Source organism: Ceratotherium simum, chromosome 6 (assembly GCF_057802395.1).
Source record: "Ceratotherium simum simum isolate JZ-2026a chromosome 6, ASM5780239v1, whole genome shotgun sequence".
Taxonomy (NCBI): domain Eukaryota; kingdom Metazoa; phylum Chordata; class Mammalia; order Perissodactyla; family Rhinocerotidae; genus Ceratotherium; species Ceratotherium simum.
In genome coordinates, this window is record NC_141905.1 from 34,809,893 (window position 1) to 34,828,204 (window position 18,312).

Here is an 18,312-nt window from a genome sequence, read left to right on the forward strand (position 1 = left end):
TCTTATAAAGTTAAACATACACTTAAAATACAACATAGCAATTTCACTTCTAGGTATTTACCCAAGAAAAATAAAAGCCTATCTATGAATTAGTTGTACAAGAATGGCCATAGCAGCTTTATTCATAATAATAAAAGATTGTAAACAAACCAAATGTCAGTCAATAAGTGAATGGATTAGCAAGTTGTGGTATATGTATAAAATTTAATACTCCTCAATAATAAACAGAATAAACTACTGTTACATGGAGCAACGTAGGTGAAGCTTACAATTATAACACTGAGTGAAAGAAGCAAAACACAAAAAAGTACATACTGTAGAATTCCATTTATGTGCAACTCTAGAAAAGGTACATCAAATCTACAGTGACACAAAACAGATCAGTGTTGCCTGATACTGGGATGGGAATGGGCTTGATTGAAAAGAGGCTCAAGGAAGCTAATTGACATAATACAACACTGATATAACAATACTAGAATTTACATTCCTTTCTAGTGTACCTGACATGTATCAAATTTGACCATATGTTGGCTCTAAAGAAAGCCTCAACAAATATTACATTTTAAAATCACTCAGATCTTATTTTCTAATTACAATAGTATTTTATGTTAGAAATCAATAATAAAAAGAAAACTAGAAAATCCTCCCTTACCAGGATATTTATAAAAATAAACATCTAGTCCATGAGGTAACTAAGAAATCAATGCTAAAATATTGAAAACATTCTCTCTGAGATGAAAGATGAATCAAAAATACCTGGTATCAACATTTGTGTACTGGTAGTTCTACCTAATGTAATACTGCAAGGGAAAAAAAGATAAAATAAATGAAAAAGAAGACATATAATTGTCATTATTCATAGATGACATGTTTGTGTACATAGAAAAGCCAATAGGATCTAGAAAAATATGTAAAAATTATATTATTAAGTGAATTTTGCAAGGTCTCTAGAGGCAGGTTAATGTAAATATAGGAGAACATGCTCAGCTTCATTAGTTATCAATGAAGTGCCAATTAAAATCTCAACTATAAACCTGCCAAAATGGCTAAGGTGAACAATATGGAGAAAAAAGTGTAGGTGAAGACGTAACAATATATTACTGGTGGAAGTATAAATTTGCAGGGGCATTTTGGCAGTCTGTGGAAGTATCCAAGAAAACTGAATATGTGCATTTTTATGACTCTGCAATTGCACTCTCATGTACATACACAACAAAATTTCATATATTTCTTCACCAAAATACATGTACCAGAATATTCCTAAATTGCTCCTCATAATAGCCCCCAATTACTTAAAAGTCCATCAACAGTAAAATGGATAAATAAATTATGATGTTTTTACATAATAGAATATTATACCAGAATGAGAATTAATTGATCTTATAAATGAAATTTGATTGAAAGAAATCAGATATGCAAGTTACATATTGAATTATCTAATATATGTTACATATTTAACATACATGTAGTATGATATAGTAGAAAACATATATTAATATTATATAAAATTATATTTAATTAAATATATACTAATATTATATAATATATTTAATTATATGTTATATCATATATATTTAATACATCTGTATTACATCAATGTCTACTAGAAAAAAAGGGAAAACTTTTTGTGTGAAAGTAAGAGTTAGATTGCTGGAGAAGTAAGTAGGAAGTGAGGAAAATAGTGTCAGGGAATATAGAAAACCTTTCGAAAAGTCTGGCTATATTTTAGGATAGGCTTTTACAAATATTTACATACTTCAGTGAAAAAACCAATAAAAAGGAATGGAACAAAGATGCATTAACAGAAAAGAATTACTAATTGTACAAAGTCCCGAGAAAGCAAAGAAGGAATAGAATCTAGAGTACAAGTAGAAGTATTGGTTATAGAGAAAAAAAGAGATAACTCTTTCATTTTAGTGGAAATGGATAAGAATGAAGAACAGGTTCAAGCAGTGGCATTTTGCTGCTTCTATTTTTGTTTCTATTTTATTGTTGTTGTTTGCTTGCTTGTTTGTTTTATATTTATTTTAAGTGAAATAACCTGCAGAATAAGTGAGAATATGAGATGTCAGAGGTTTGATGAGAGTGGAAATTTGAAATAGTGTTTGGGTAGAATGAGTGCAATAATTGCCTAAGACACAAAAAGCATTGTCTGTCAACTTCAGGTTTATGGCAAATCAATTTATTTAGAAACCCATTTTCCCAATCAAGAGATTCTCTAAGAGCAGTAGAGGGTCACCTGTGGGTCAGTACCAGTGACATGGACAATTCTCTTCTACTAGATGTTTGTAGCAGAGAGAAGCAAGCTAAGAAATGTTTACTATTGCTAACAGAAGGGTTAAAATGATAGAATAATGATGATCAAGAGAGGCTGAAAAATAGCAAAAATGTGAAAAGGTCTGTAGACGGGATGTCCTTGCATGGATTGGAAGACTAATGTCATTTGGATTTTTGGCTTTACACAACCTAGTTTTTTCTTGCCTGTGTTCATGCAAGAGATGAGTGTCAGATCTAAGACCCACACCAGTGCTTTCTTACTCTCAGCCCAGAGTTCTTGCATCATCGTTAAGATGTCAGCTGAATATCATCAGTAGATGTCTATGGAAAGAGCAGAAGTCAATTCTCTGCCTGATGCTGGAGAGAAGAGAAAGCACAGGTTGAAACATCAATATGGAGAGAATCATGCCAAACCCAGCCCGAACTGCTAGCTCTACATAGGAAAGAATATACTAATTTTTCGGAATCTGTGTAACTAGTACCTGGGCTGTAATTGTTACAGGAAATTAGTTGTTCAGATAGGCATTGGCCTTTAAGTCAATGTTGTTGAAGGATAGCTAATCATTAATATTACTAACAATATATTTATAGCAGGCCATTGCAAAAAGAATCAAAAGGCGTTCTGAGTAGCCACCTGAATTGGTGTTGTGTTTGTAATTATTTCCTTTTAAGATGATACAAGATGTTTTTAGCCTAGAGTATGTGCTTTAGAAAAAAATTAGCTTTGGAAGTGCTTTTTGACAGAACAAGATTACAACTGAATAAATGTCGTCTTTCGTTTCATGTCTGGCCCTCTCAGTAGTGTTAAATTTCTTTAGTTATTCTATGCATTGATTTTTCCCTCTTTCAACTTAAATTGTCTTTTGCTGTTATCATATTCTAATGGAGAATTGGAAAAGGACAAATTTACTATGCAAATTCTATCAGTGGTCCATTGGAATAACTCTTCATACTCAAAGAAGGAGCCACCTTCTCAATTTAATTATAAGCTTGACAATTTCAATTTGAATAGGTAACTCCATTTTGACTAGCATTAACAAAGCCTGTTATTTGATTTTTACATTAAGCCAGCCTGGCTGTTTAGCATTTTTTAATGCATCTAAAAAGGGAGAACGCTTTCAATAGAGGCCATTCTTCTAAAAATCTGTTCAGAAACAAAAGAATGTGTTAAGCAAATATGGGGATAAAATTAGGTCCTCAGAGAGGTTCAGGGTGGATAATAAAAACATATTGAATTAGATGATGTATTTTTGCTAATAAATATGTGTTTAAGCATTTCCTGTGGTACACAACTACTTCTAGAGATGAAAATGGCACCTATAAGTTAGAAAGACTATAAACATCTCTAAGTATTTTAGAAAGAGTTATTTATGCTTTCACTTGTTATCTACCAACACATGTACATAATGCCCTTTTACATTACCTATACTATCCTTATTTCCAAATAATTTAACTGAGAACTTCAAAACTAAGTAAGGGTTAAATAGAAACTCCAAGCTCAGGGGACCAAATCCTGGTTTTTATTACAAAACAAAGGCAGACAAACTGATTTAATTTTATTTGAGAATCAGAAAAAAGTTTGGTTTGTATTTACACTATGAAACATTTTAAAGATGAAATAAATATTACACAATTCCATGTCCTAGAAGCTGTAATATGATTTGTTTGTGGTTTTTCTTTGCCTTATTGATTTGTTTATTGAGATCCATATTTTAAAATTTAAAAATGTTTAATTAGAAAGTAGTCCTAATTTAAAAGTCTTTAAATGGTTTGGGGCGTGTAAGAATGACTGAGCATTTCTGTTTGCTATTTCAAAAAAAGCACTACTTGGAAAATGATGGAGTATAAACATTAACAAACCACCGTCCCAAGAAAGTACCTCGACAAGTAAGATAGCCTCATTTTTCTTAGTACCAAAATATATTACAAAAATTCTACAACCTTTCCCAAAGCAGTTATTGGGTAGTCAATTTTTTAATTTTAGACATTGTATTAATGTTAGTGCAATTTCTCCAACGATTAAATATCTGAAAATAAATATGCATTCGAAGTGACACGTTCCTGAGAGACAGGGCTGTGCAGCGGGACAAGCACCAGTTACTTGAACCACGTGCCGTGGCTCAAATTCCAGCTCTACCGTTTAATAGCCGTGTTGCCATGAGCAAGCTACCACACCTTCCAGTTCCTTTGTTCTCTCATCTATGAAATGGAGATAATAGTAGTACTTACCTCATAGTGTTGCTGTGAATTAATTTATGTCAACTGCTTAGAACAGCATCAACATACAGGAAGCATACAATCAACATTAGCAATTATTATAAGCTGTTATACTTGAAGCCAAAGTCCACACATTTGACTTTCAAGTATTGCTTTTGTGCAGGTGCAACATCCACCAGGGGTCTTTAAGTTCAGGTAAATGTTGAGACTCACAAGAATATCATAGGCTACACTTGGCACCAGTTTACCCACAAGTTTATGGGATAGGAATGATATCTTTCCAGGCAATATCAGGCTTTTCTCTCCACAGGAGCCCCATCAGCATTAGTTGGTATGGCAGTTCACACAGTTTGGGAAGCTATGCTTTCCCCAGGTGACAGCCCAGGTGCAAGGAGATGAGATCTACATCAATGGGAGGGAGCTTCGCTTCGGCTCAGCATCCTCATGCAAAGCATGTATCTGATAAAGGTCTGGATCCAGAATAGGGGGAGTTCAAGCCCTATAGTATGAGTGTAAGACATTCTGGTGTTCTGAAGTAATATAGATGAGAAACTAGAAAATTAAAAGAAGGAATAACTAACGTGTCTTTTTTTTAATATTCATCTTGGCTATCAATAATTACAATAGAATTTTGACAAGGACTTTCCAGCAGACATTCCATGTTGATGTAGTTGTGTAAAACTTACATCACAGGTATTTAATGTTAGTTTTTGTAAAAAGATTCAGATGTTCTCTGAACACTGGTCACATGGTCAAAAAGCTGACATTTTGTGAGGAAAAAGAAAATATCTTTTGTGTTGTTAAACTCTTCCTTTTCTGTAGTAAAGGTTGTAGACATATCTCTAAGTAGGACCGAGACTTTTGTCGGAAAACATTTTTAGAACTGGACAAATTTATACTGTAGCTTAACTGAAATCACAAAGTACATACCACAAAGCACAGAAGAGAAGCAACAATAAAATGAACTAAGATTCCTATAGACTGATAATATTGAGTAGGACTCTATTTAGATGACCATAATTTGCATTGTTTGCAAAATACATCTTGCGGTTAAAGAGCTAGCTTACTAATATAATCACTTTATGTTCATCTAGATTCTCAGCAAAAAGAGGCAGAACTTACCAATTTATGTTTAGACATAGACAATATTGAGAAAGTTATTGTGACATTAATAGATCAGCAAGCTGAGTTATTTTGAAGCCACACCAGTGTTGTAAGAACAAGTACAAGTCAACAGCATAGGAAAAGTAGCTATCTTCCTATTTACTATGGTAGGAGAGCAGATTTCCGATTTGTCAAGGACAGAGACCTTTAATTTAGGTCAAAATCCTCTTTGAAAAATTATTTAAAACCTTGTCCCCTTTTATGGAAAAGGGGTAGATAAGAAGCTGCTTATATGTACGTGCATGCAAATACTTACATAGAACCTCAGGAGGTTTGAGGGCCTTACAAGCCATTCTTGTTCTCAGTTGATAACCTTGATCAAGAACACTTCAACTAGATCAGAGAGGAATGTCACCAGGTGTTAGGGAAAATAGCTCCTTCTATGGTAAACATCTCAAGTTACATTTGCCTAGAAGAATTTTCGGTTGATGAAAATGATTTCCAATGGTAAGAGAATCTGTGGACCTGAGTTTTACAGGTTGCTTGGTTTACTCTACCAGACCTTTAGAGTAAATTAACATTCTTGTCTTGCACAGGTACGTTTGTGAAATTCAGAAAACTTTGTTCAATAAATTGAACACAGAGACCCTAAAGTGGTGCCTTACCTTACTCAAATTTGCCTTTGTTTTTACAAAGAAGATTCTATTGAAACCTTCCCTTGAAGAACCCTGGATTGGAGGATTTATGATAATTTTTGCAGACATGAAATTGTGCATTTATTCTCTATGAGTAGGCCTGAGCCACTGCTTGAGCCTCAGGCAAAATTCCCTACCATTTGCTAGGCTTGTCTATACCCATTGCTCGTGTGGCCTGTGATTTGGCTAATAGCAGAGAGTTATGCATACTAGCGCACATAGCTCTCAGACCTCAAAGATCCTCCTAGAATGTCTTACAAGCTTCCCTCATGAAATAACAGTATTCTTTCAGCAATTGTCCTAATCTGTCTGCAAAACTAGTCTTAGTGGGGGCCGGCCCGGTGGCGCAAGCGGTTAGGTGCGCGCGCTCCACTGAGGCCGCCTGGGGTTCGCCGGTTCAGATCCCGGGCGCGCACCGACGCACCATTTGTCAAGCCATGCTGTCGCGGCATCCCATATAAAGTGGAGGAAGATGGGCATGGATGTTAGCCCAGGGCCAGTCTTCCTCAGCAAAAAGAGGAGGATTGTCAGATGTTAGCTCAGGGCCAATCTTCCTCACACACACACACAAAAAAACTAGTCTTCATGTTCTCCTAGGGGGATAATTTGTCCTCTGGTTTTTCTGATCACTCAGAGGAGAAATTTTGCTACAGCCATTTAGGATTTTAAAATAAAAGGATAAGAGATCACAATGGCACAGACAGGGCTTTGCTGATTCAGTGAGGAAAGAAGACAATACAGTTTCCACATTTTAAGGCCTGGATTGATCTTAAACATTCTCTTTAGACTGGTTTATATATACCACTTATATGGAGAAATCAAAAGGAAAGGAAATAAATACAATCTATACATGACAAGTTTACAGAGTCAAAAAGAAGAGAAGAGAATGTTAGTTTTAGAGTGGGAACGCCAAAGGCCACTGGTGAAATCCCGAGAGACAGCAGTCCCTAGGACCTTCTTCCATAGAAGACTTTATGGTAGCACAGAGCTTTGGAGTAAACCAAGTATTTTCATGTTTGAGAGAGAAAATTACCAAGGATTCTCAATACTGTTTACATTATTTCATCGTTTAGAAAAACTTTCTTTTTCCTATGGTGAGATTGTAAACTACTTTGAGAATCTAACTGGCTCCAGGATGTTTTTAATGAAACTTGCTAATTATTAGAGGACAGATTTTAGCCTGCAATCTGTCCATAGAGTAACATTAATAACAAAGTGTGTTATTCTATTCAAAGTCTCGTTTTTTTTTTTAAGTTGTGTACAGATTCAGAAGCTCTAAGTATCCTCTGAAATACGCGTGAGTGCTTCATGAAATCCTGTTTAATGTTTACAAAACATTTGTCATTCCTGCCACATGCACAGATTTTACATTTCTGGCTTCAACAAGTAAAAAGACTTAAAGATGTGTAGTTGCCAAGTATTACTGCCTCTCAAACTACATATTTTTTGGTGTCACCTTTTCAGGAGTTAGAGCTTGGCATATAATGGAGCTAATTAAATTTTCTCCCTAGGAAGCAGCCAGCTAGACCGCTGCCCCAGGCACACAACCTCAGCTCACTACTTTCCTTCACTCATTTATTCTGTATGTGAGATGAGACTTCGAACTGCAAAGGCAGAAAACTCAGGCCAGGCAGCGGCTGATGAATTTTAGTAACTACAGAGCCAGTGTTTGAGTCTCAACTCTGACAGCACACGTCACAGGGAGGTGACAGTGGAGGCACATCTTTCTGTGTGAGTTGCCTGTGGATGACAATCTGCCAAACTAAACTAATGGAAGAGGCATTAGTTGTATAAACATGAACCAACTTGGCTCAGCTCTAAGGTATTTTGCAAGATTCTAGGAATATCACCCGTTTTCCCCTGAGATTGTTTTTGTGAACAACCCAGAAAACATAACAATTAAAAACAGAATCATGTGGGAAAAGGTTTCTTTTAGTAATTTCATTAGTGCAGCTTCAAAATTAAGCAATTTTGTCAGTCTTCGTAAGAAACAACAGAAATGATATTTAATAACAATCAAGTATTTGGCAGTCATTCTACTAGGTTCTTTACACATATTATTTAACTTTGATAAGCGTTTTTTTCCTATTTAATATCTGAAGAAGCTAGGAGGAAAACGGTTAGATGATTTGTCCAAGATATCAAATAGCAGACCTGAAATTTACACCCAACTTTATTTGACTGAAAAGCTTTGGCTTTATCTATTGTAACACACTGCATGACCCATTTAAAAGTTCTGTGTTTAAAAAAGAGACTCTTTTAGCTGGAATGATTTAGGAAATATTCATGAAAGTGAGTGGTATACATGAGTGTGTACACCTGAATGTGTGTATGATATTTATCTTAAACTATAAATTCCCTGAGATGGGAGAATTTTCCATTGCTGTTCTTATAAGTTTACTTATACATAATATAGCTTTTATTATGGATAGTCGTCTCCTATAGGAAGGGCTCAGTGTTACTCCTGGAAATTGGGAAATTCATTACAAAGAAAGCAGTGACCATCTGGACCTTGCGATATTATATAGAATTTATAGAATCCATTTCTCTGAAAACCAAGAGAAAGAAATTAATCTCTCTAAGTTATCACCTTAGAAGATGGAATATGGATCTATTTATGTATCAGATAAATAGATAAATAGATAAATGATCAAAAATAGATGGATTGATGTAGATAATTTACATAGATATATAAAATGGAGATTAACATTCATTTCTGGGATAAAAACAAAATATCACATTTCAATTTCTGTAACATTAACTCGTTTTAAATTCCTGATTACATTTTTGAATAATAGCTCTTTTTTCCCCCTACAGTTGGACAGCGTTACCTCCTTGATCCAAGCAGCCAAAAATTTAATGAACGCCGTAGTGCAAACAGTGAAAATGTCTTACATTGCCTCAACCAAGATCATCCGAATTCAGAGTCCTGCTGGGCCCCGGCACCCAGTTGTGATGTGGAGAATGAAGGCTCCTGCAAAAAAACCTTTGATTAAAAGAGAAAAGCCAGAGGAAACTTGTGCAGCTGTCAGACGAGGCTCAGCTAAGAAAAAAATCCACCCAGTGCAAGTCATGAGTGAATTTAGAGGAAGACATGTCTACTGAAACCATTGTTCTATTCTTGTGCCTATATTATAAAGTCCTGGCTAAGCACACTGCTTTATTTTTACACTTGATTAGTTCCATGAGTTCACTAACTTTTAGAGTTTAACCCACAAATAACGTAAAACATTGGAGGCTTAACCAACATTAGCAACATGTATTTGGGATCTTGTCATTGTCATCTCTATATGGCCAGCACCTAATAAGTAGTCACTATATGCTTGTTGAATGAATGAAAACTTCAGGTGTCATTCAGCCTTTCCCATCACAGAGAATTTCTCACATTCATTACCAAATGAACATAGGAGACTAAAGTGAGTCCTGTTCATGTGTAATAGCTTGTGTGCACTCAGTTTTCATTTTGAATTAAAACATTGACATGAGCTCTTGACTTGGTTTTCAATGGAAACAAAAAACTTCATGAAATCTTTTCCCATTTAATCTCCATATTTTCTTTACGTGACCTGATCTGACCTGACAGACGCTTGTGACTATAGGAAAAAAATGTCAATCTCTAGATATCTGTATCTATTGTCAACTGATTACGCTAACATTCAGCAGAAACTAACCAAGCTTGAGCAGTCAAGCTACTTCCTGGATTTTTAAGTCAGCCTTGATTATTAATGAAGCAATTTATTAACATTATAAGGTTACAATGAGCTTTGATGCCACAACATGCCTTTTAGGGTTCCATCGTGTTTAGCAGTTCTGCACAATGAGTGTTGAGTTTAAATGGATCCATCAGAATGCAAACATGGAGGAAGAGTTACCACCCACTTGGGAAATGAGACATCTAACTATATCCCCCAGTGAGTTATGATGACAGAAATGTAAGGAGTTCTGCATGACTCCAAAAACCCATTTGTATCAGCTTGCAATTATAATTAAACAGAAAAGGCCAGTTGGAAAAACCTTTTGGCATTGAGTAAAATATAACTGTGTGAATTGTACCATTGAACTATGAAGTAGAGTTAATGGCAATGAAACTGGAGTGACTTTAATAACATTCTTTTAAATAAAAGTCATTGAGGTCATTTTATAATTCCAGTCACTGTGCTCATCCCTAATTGAGTTCATAATGGACTTCACAGTAGTCTCAGAGTCCAGTGCATTGCTTCTCTCTCTCCCCTCTCTCTCTCTCTCTCTCTCTCTCACACACACACACACACACACACACACACACACTCATGCTCTCGCTCTTGCTCTGGCTCTTTGGAGTAGTTAAATTTCAGTTTCACTTTTTCTCATGCATAGAATTCCCATTCACAGGATTTTAAACATGCATTCTCTATTCTACTTTATCAAAATGATACTATAGTTGTAACTTCACTTTTTACGACATTGTCATTGATAAGTTGTTTCAACAACCATGCCATCTTATTTTGATGAAGTAGAATTCAAACACGCAGCACCTGTGGGTGTTCGGAGGACCAATTTGGGGAAAGGAATGTGTGAAACATAAAAATGCATAAAGGTTGAGATCATGATGTATACGATATCTTGAGCAAAACAGTATGGGGAAAGCATTTATTTAACAAGTCATTATAAATTATGGGGGAAATGTTAACTTCCTGTTATTGTAGTAAATTATTTCATTCTTCCAAAATTCTGGGTTGCCTGGGCTCAGCACATACACTTCCTAGGAGGTGAAAGCAGTAAGCTCCTCCCTGTCTTGCACTATGCACTGGCCCACAAAATTTTTCCGGACAGAGTCCACACCCTAAAAAGGAAGGCAGTGCAGAAAGGAATTATGAAATCCAGCTAATTCTATTTTCCAGAGCTATCTAGAGAATTGAGGCAAAATAAGGAGTTTCTTTTATTGAAATGCTACCATTATTTTCTGCTCTAAGTATACAATGCAAGAGTAACATCTATGACACATCCTTTTTTCAGTGTGAATTTATAATTTAGTTGAAAAAATAAATTTTTAAAAAATCACCAAACTGCTAGCTGTATATCTTAGTTCCGAAAGCCACATGCTCAAGAATCGGAAGAGTCTCATTTAGAAATTCTAATGTCCGTTTGATTCTACATCAGCTTTCCACAGGTTGGCGTTTAGAATGCTGCACTGGATGCCAAAAGAACAAAAACAACTTGAAATTATACAATTACCAAATAACCTCTATATCTTTAAAAAAATGACTCTTTACCCAAAACAAGATGTGAACAAGGCCTCCTCTTCAAAGTACGTGGATTTCCAGCTTAGCTCAAAGCAAACAACTATAATTAAACCAAACAATGTAAAAATTAACTTGGAGAATGTGCCAGGAGTAAAATCTGCTGTAGTAATCAAAGGTGCGATAAGAACCAGATGCACAGAGCTGAGAAAGACATCTGTCCTCCTGAGTGAATTCCTGTAGTGGGCGGCATTTCAAGATTTAGTTTGATTCAAACCTGCTAATAATATAAATGCTTATACACAAGAAAAATTAACAGCAAATATATTAACAAATCTTTGCGTTATAAAGCATAGTTAAATGAATCTAATCAGTAAGGAAGGATGTGGTGGATATATTTATATTGAAGCCCTTCTCCTGCAGGGGAATGGCAGAAATTTCTTAACGAGAGTGATAGCTTGGCCGCCCATCAACACATCTTCTGAAATCACATCACAGAGATTGGTGCTTCTTCTGATGATACATTTGCTTTATCCTGTTAATCAAAACTCACCTTTTTCTTTTAGTGAAATCAGTTTATGTTATTTTATGTAGGAAAAAAAATCCGTGAGAGGGAGAAGAGGGTTTATACAAACTACAAGGTCAGTTCCATCCTGGTTAGGCACCAGCCTCCCTGTCAAACATTAGCCTGAAATCAGAATGATAACCTAGAAAATATCCATGAAATTGTAATCCACTAAAGATTCTTCTAGTTAGAAAAATTGGAAAGTTTTCATCAAACAGGAAAGATGAGAAATATAAATCCCTCCCTTTTATTTATCACAAGTGGGAATTATTGGATTAAAATTTTTGTTTCTTTCTAATGGAGTTTCTGGGTACAAATTGATGAATGAGTCAGAAAAAAATTCAAACACTGAATTTCTAAGGTAAGTTGTTAATTATCCCCTTTCTGTTTGTCTTATGACATGAGTGAAAACTATGAATGTATCAGAAAATATAATATTCTTAAATGTGCCTTCTGGCCTTTGCAAATCTCTTAATTTATCATTATTAATATAACATAAATGTTCCCCATAAAATTTCTTCTGTTTAAGAGTAAGGACCTCCATAGCTACCCAGAAGACCAACTTTTCAGTCTGGCATTCTTGCACACTTAACACACACTTACCCTTCCAAGGAGGTCAGTTTTCAAATCTTACTACAGCAAGATAATTATGATTGTGAACCCACAGTTAAGTGCCCAATTTGGGCCTCAAACCCAGTAATTAGTGCCCCTTGAATTCAATGATAAGTAGCTGAAAAGACTAACGTCTGACAACAGAGAAAGTATTTTCAGTGGCTTTCTACACCTTCACTTTCCGGGTTGTCTTTTCATCTCACCCATCCCTGGGCTAGGTGTCCTCCTATTAACCGTTGACACTTTTCTACCAGGCTGATGCAGTCAGGCCAGCTCATCCCAGTCAATTACTCCAATTAATGTCCTTTCCTCTTAGATCATGCACCAAAAATATCCCTTTCCCATCTCTTGCCTCCTTAGGTGTCTAACCCACATATAAATGAATTAATATATCCTGTGGTGTTCTAGTTAAAATTATGAAATTTAATTCCCAGCAGAATTATTCCCTGTTTTTTTTTCTATTCCAGAAAACATTCTTATCCTTTCAGTGTCAAATGCACACTTCCATGCTAGGGATTGTGGTTCCCATGGATACAGATTTCTGTATAGTGGCAGAATGAATGGAATGAGATCTGAGGCTTTTCCTGGTGATGTTGACCATTCTCTGGTGTAGTCATCGCAGAATTGCCAGCCTGTTTCAGTATTGTAAATAATTCTCTAGGTCAACAAAGCAGGCATCAGAATATCAAGTTAAATGAATCTGAACTTTCTTTTGTCAGCCTGTATTCTGCCAAGACAGCCTGCTTATTGCGTATTTAGGAATCAAATAGCCATTTTTCTGTTTAGAAAGTCAGAAATATTTCTGTTTGAAATGATCAGAAAGTTTAGGGGCATCCAGTTAAGAGATTATAACTTGCATATTATTTCAATAAATCTTTTTATGTAAACTAGGAAAAATTCTGAAACCTGAAAAATTTATATTCATATATCATTTTCATTTACATATCACATACCAGGAAACTACACTTATTCAGATGAAAACCCCATAGTACTTCTTTTGTCATAACTCTCTTCCCATACCACTATGATATATCTTTAGTATTAGTATTTTTCATGTTACTACCAAATAAACATGCTAGGCCTAAAGATGGAAGCCTCTACATACAAAGTAGTTTAAAGTTTTCATTTTGGCCCTTTGGGTCTATTAGGAAAGAAAATGTGGATGTTATTAACACCAAGTGTAAACAACTAGAGATGTCCTAATCAAGACTGTAACACTATACTACACATCTACAAGAAGAGAGACAAGAAGAAGAATTAAAATTTTAAATACAATGTTTTTTTCCACTTTTAACCAATTTACATGAGCAAGAAACATTTTGTATTAAAGCACAAGAAAGAATAATTTACAACATTAATCATTTTACATGTGAACCTTTTCCCCCTACCAGGATGGATAGGATCTATTCCTAAATACTTCAAAAGAAGATGATTAGTACTAACTGAGAGAACCATTTCCAAATGGAACCCAACCTTACCAGAACCCCATTTATGGGCAATAGGTAGTTTGTAGGGCTGGCCTGTACATAGATCCTGGGATGAGATGTTTCATGGCTGCAGGCTGGCTTACGGCATCCAACAGTCCCCCTTGGTTTATGGGAGCAAAATACAAGGATTGACTTTCAAAATGAATTTGACAAGTTGGAGAAATTAGCAGTAAATACAGAGCAGTTCTAAAGGAACATGGGTAAGAAAGTGACAGAGGTATGAGAGAGAATAAGAAGGGCAGTTATAGAAACAGATAACTTTTATAGCCAGAGGGAAGAAGAGTGAAGATTAGGCAGCCTCCTGCTGAGGAAGATTTTAAGGCTAGGATGGGGCCCTTGTCTTTGGTGGTTTGGGTGACGTCATGGCAGAGGCAGGAGGATGAACTGTATAACTTTTGAGGATGATTTAGTAATATTGTTTACAAGATGAGAAGTGGGTATTTAGCCAGTTTTCTGACGATAGATGATGATGGATGAAATTCTTCCAAATGTCAGAACTAATCAATCAGGATAATCACACATTCATATATTTAACAAATAGTGTTGGGTAACTGTGATGTTCCAAGCACTGCTCTAAGTTCTTAAGATGCACCAGATAACAAAACGAACAGTGATCCTTGCCCTCATGTGCCAGCTCTGTGTTTAAATGCTATTACTTATTTAATTCTCTCAGTAACCCTATGTGACAGACTTTATTAGCTCCATTCAGTAGATAAGGAAACTGAGGCTTAAGCAGGATAAGAATCTTGCTCTAAAACTCACTGGCTTTAAAACTTGGTTTGTTGCATTCTAGAATCTGAACCACATCATCCAGACTTCCTGGAAAATGGGATTGGATTTTTCAGTTGAAAATAAGATACACATTTCAAATGCTAGCTGGCTTCCTATGTAAGAGCAAGAAGATCAAAACTTAAAAAAAATTATTATTAATCCCTACTTACATCACTCAAAGCAGGTAAAAGGCAGGTACATAAGTTATTAGCGGCATATTCTCACCTGTATAACCGAATGTAGAGTATCAGATATATGAGGAGTGAATATTTCATCCATGTAATCTGAAATAAGGTGCAAACTCTTGCCAAATTACTTTTGTTACCATAGAGGAGAAATCTTCAGTGGAAAGGCCTGTTTCCACCCATCTTAAGCGTTGATTGGTAAAAAACATTTGTTGGCATCATTTTTTTTCCATTTTTACTGCTAATGTGTGTCTGTGTATTTGGAGTTATAGATCTCAGGGGCGTGTTGGCCAAGGATTATTGAAAAAAGGTAAACTTTGTATTCCAAACTTACCCAAATGATAGCAAATGTATGTTTCCTTCTTTATGGAGATCACAAATGTACGTAGTATGTGCCTGACTGTAGGTAAATTAAGTCCTTTAATTTTACATGGTCCTTCTTCCTAGAGCCAACTGAAGGCTAGACTCTTCTTCTTGCCCATGTTGCTGGATATGCCTTCATATCTTAGGCCTGGAGTTGTTAAATGACTTCCTGATCTTTGTTACTGTGGAGCCACAGGTTTTCCCTCAAACTGGTAACGTGTTTATTTGGGGTCTTCACTTTTGGGTACTGGGCAGCCCTGATGGTACCTGTTCCCACCTGTAAGAAAAGGAAGCTCTCAAGAAGGAAATTCCTTTTGAAAAAGGCTCAGATTTCTAACAATCATCTCTACAAATCTCTTCAATGTAAGACATACAAAAGCCACTTAAATGGCATTAGCAGAGTGGTCCCTGTGTTTTCATTTCCAATGAGATATTTTCTAGTTCTGAAGTTTTCTTTCCTTTACATTTTCAAAAGGAGTGCTTATTTTGGTTCTGGCTTTTTGAACTTGAAAGTATGTAGGATCTCTTTAAACATTTTAAAGCTCCTTTTCAATAATTAAATCAATAGTTCAAAAGCCTGCAGATAGCTTTTTCGTTTTCTATTGGCACAGTCATATATTATGCAGTCTCAGGCCAGCCCTCAGCATGTCACATCAGTTTTCCATCTTTATGAATTATCTGAACTCTCTTTGGTATTCACTGAGAGTCTAGCTTAGACTGAAGGGTTTCCTTGACCTGGGCTTCTAACATGAGGTTTGGACCGGAGTGTTTATTAGTAAAACAAATAAGCAAGTCTGAGATGTTAGTTCATGCAGTTAAACAGAACTTTCCTCCTTCCCAAGGCTTTAAACATAAAATTAATTTAAAAAATACTGTAGAGATAGTGTTCCAGTGCTTGCCAAATTATGCCATTATAACTCTCTATTCTTATTTGTTGGTATACAATATGTCTATGGGAGAATTTCAGCAATGTCTGAAAGGGTCAAGCTGTGCTTCTTATTGATTTTGAAACTTTTCCTTGTGTGGTACCATCCCTCCAAAGAACATTTCATTGGACTTAAATGACAGAAGAATGGTTTTTCCTCCATATCCATGCCTAGCAAGTCCCTGAAAACAGAAGTAGACATGTGGTGTGCCCAATTTAGTACCTAATTGTTGAGACTTAAAACAACATTTTCTTGGGCAAGTTGGGTAATTAAATAGGAATTAAAACTTCCAGTGAAAGATTTCCAGATGCCCTTACTTTCCATTTTGATTACATTTTTAGTTCATAGTGACTTGGCCAAAAAAAAAGAATCACTTTATTTTATGTACTTTTATAAGCAACAACTTTGAGAGCTTATACTTAGTGACATTTCTGATGGCAATATGCAAGAATGAAGGCAGATTTAAACTAAGACAGTCTGAGACGAAATAAAAGTAAGCAATTGATAATAGGTTTAATGCAGCAATATCTTGAGAACTTAAATTTAGTGGCAGTTAAGGTGTTTCAGCCCACCTTGCTTGTACATGTCACTCTGCTTCGCAGAAGGCAGGGTGAGGCTGAGTGAACCGCCCACTACAGTAACGGGCAATTCAAAGCTGTTTCATGGTTTGGCTATAGATAAACTTTGGCAAAAGCACTTGTAGATCTTTCTGTTCCATATTTACCCTTAAAGTCAATTTCCTCAATCAATAAAAATGAATTATTTATCCAGGAATAAGAAAATCTCTTTGATATCTTCACGACATTGACATAGAAGCCCAAATACTCCTTGTTTGAGATTCTGCATGCCTTTTCTGTTTAACTGAATCAATGAAAAAATTTTTTTCATTGTGCTCTCAATTGAATTATTTCACATATGTAACACTGGGTTTGTTTTGAAGTTATGTAGTATTATTTGAAACAATATTTTTATTTCTACTCATGTCACTCTGTAGTTTATTAATAATTTGCTCAACTGATAAACCTTGTATGTCAAAACAATAAAAATGAAAGGACTGATTATGTATTTGGTGTTTATCTTTGGTGGTATGTGTCTAGGGTGGGGCAAAAAAAGGAGGTTAATGAATTGCTGAGTAGTCTAACCATGTGCTTCTAGGAATCACCTTCATTCCCACTCTCCTTCAGTTATACGTATTGCAATTCAGGGAGGGTACTTTTACAAACTACTGCATGCACACAAGTAACATGAACCGTACCTGATAGAGTTAAATTTTTAAGTTAAGTGAGCATTTGTTTGTCCAATACGGGCATTAGGCTTTTGCCTTTAATAGTCATGTCTATGTAGTTGAAGAATTGTTCTTTAGTATAGGACTTTATGAAAATGACCAATAATTATTGACAATAATGAGACTTCTGGGAATATCTGAACACATGCTCCATAGTGGACATTGGAATACCATTGGCTCTACCAATCTTCCTGCATCCGAATGTTGGTGGGTTCTGAATATCCATCTTGGCTTCTTCATCTCTACCTTGACAATAATCCTTTTTCAGTGTGAATCCCGTGGGGATAGTCTCTAGATACTCTTCCAGGGCTTACACACTCTTGTTGTCTGTTCTGAGACATCATTTTCTCCCTCCAGGGCCCCCAGCGCTTCAGAATGCTTATTGCCAAGTCTCAGTCTGTTTAATACTTGCTCAAAATGCAGTCTGTAAGTACAGAGTCTTTATCACTTAATTCCTATGAATGACTGTGCTTCCCTTCCTTCAGTTCTGCCAGATGCCGGCTGCCTCTTTGTTAATGAGAATGCCGGCATGAAGTTGCCTTTCTGTGTCAGTCTTTCCCAGACCCCAGGAGCCCATATTTGCTCTGGCTGCAGCATCCTCTCTGC

General features: G+C 35.8%; 1 protein-coding gene across 1 annotated transcript in view; it reads left to right on the forward strand.

Moving 5' to 3' along the window:
• The window catches only part of LOC147916836 (catenin alpha-3), a 218,166-nt gene extending 200,646 nt beyond the window's left edge, over positions 1-17,520 (forward strand). Inside the window, exon 6 of the mRNA XM_087432144.1 lies at positions 9,111-17,520. Within this exon, the coding sequence (XP_087288270.1) occupies positions 9,111-9,398 (288 nt within the window). The 3' untranslated portion in view covers positions 9,399-17,520. The remainder of the gene's footprint in view (positions 1-9,110) is intronic.
• The last annotated feature ends 792 nt before the right edge of the window (positions 17,521-18,312 follow it).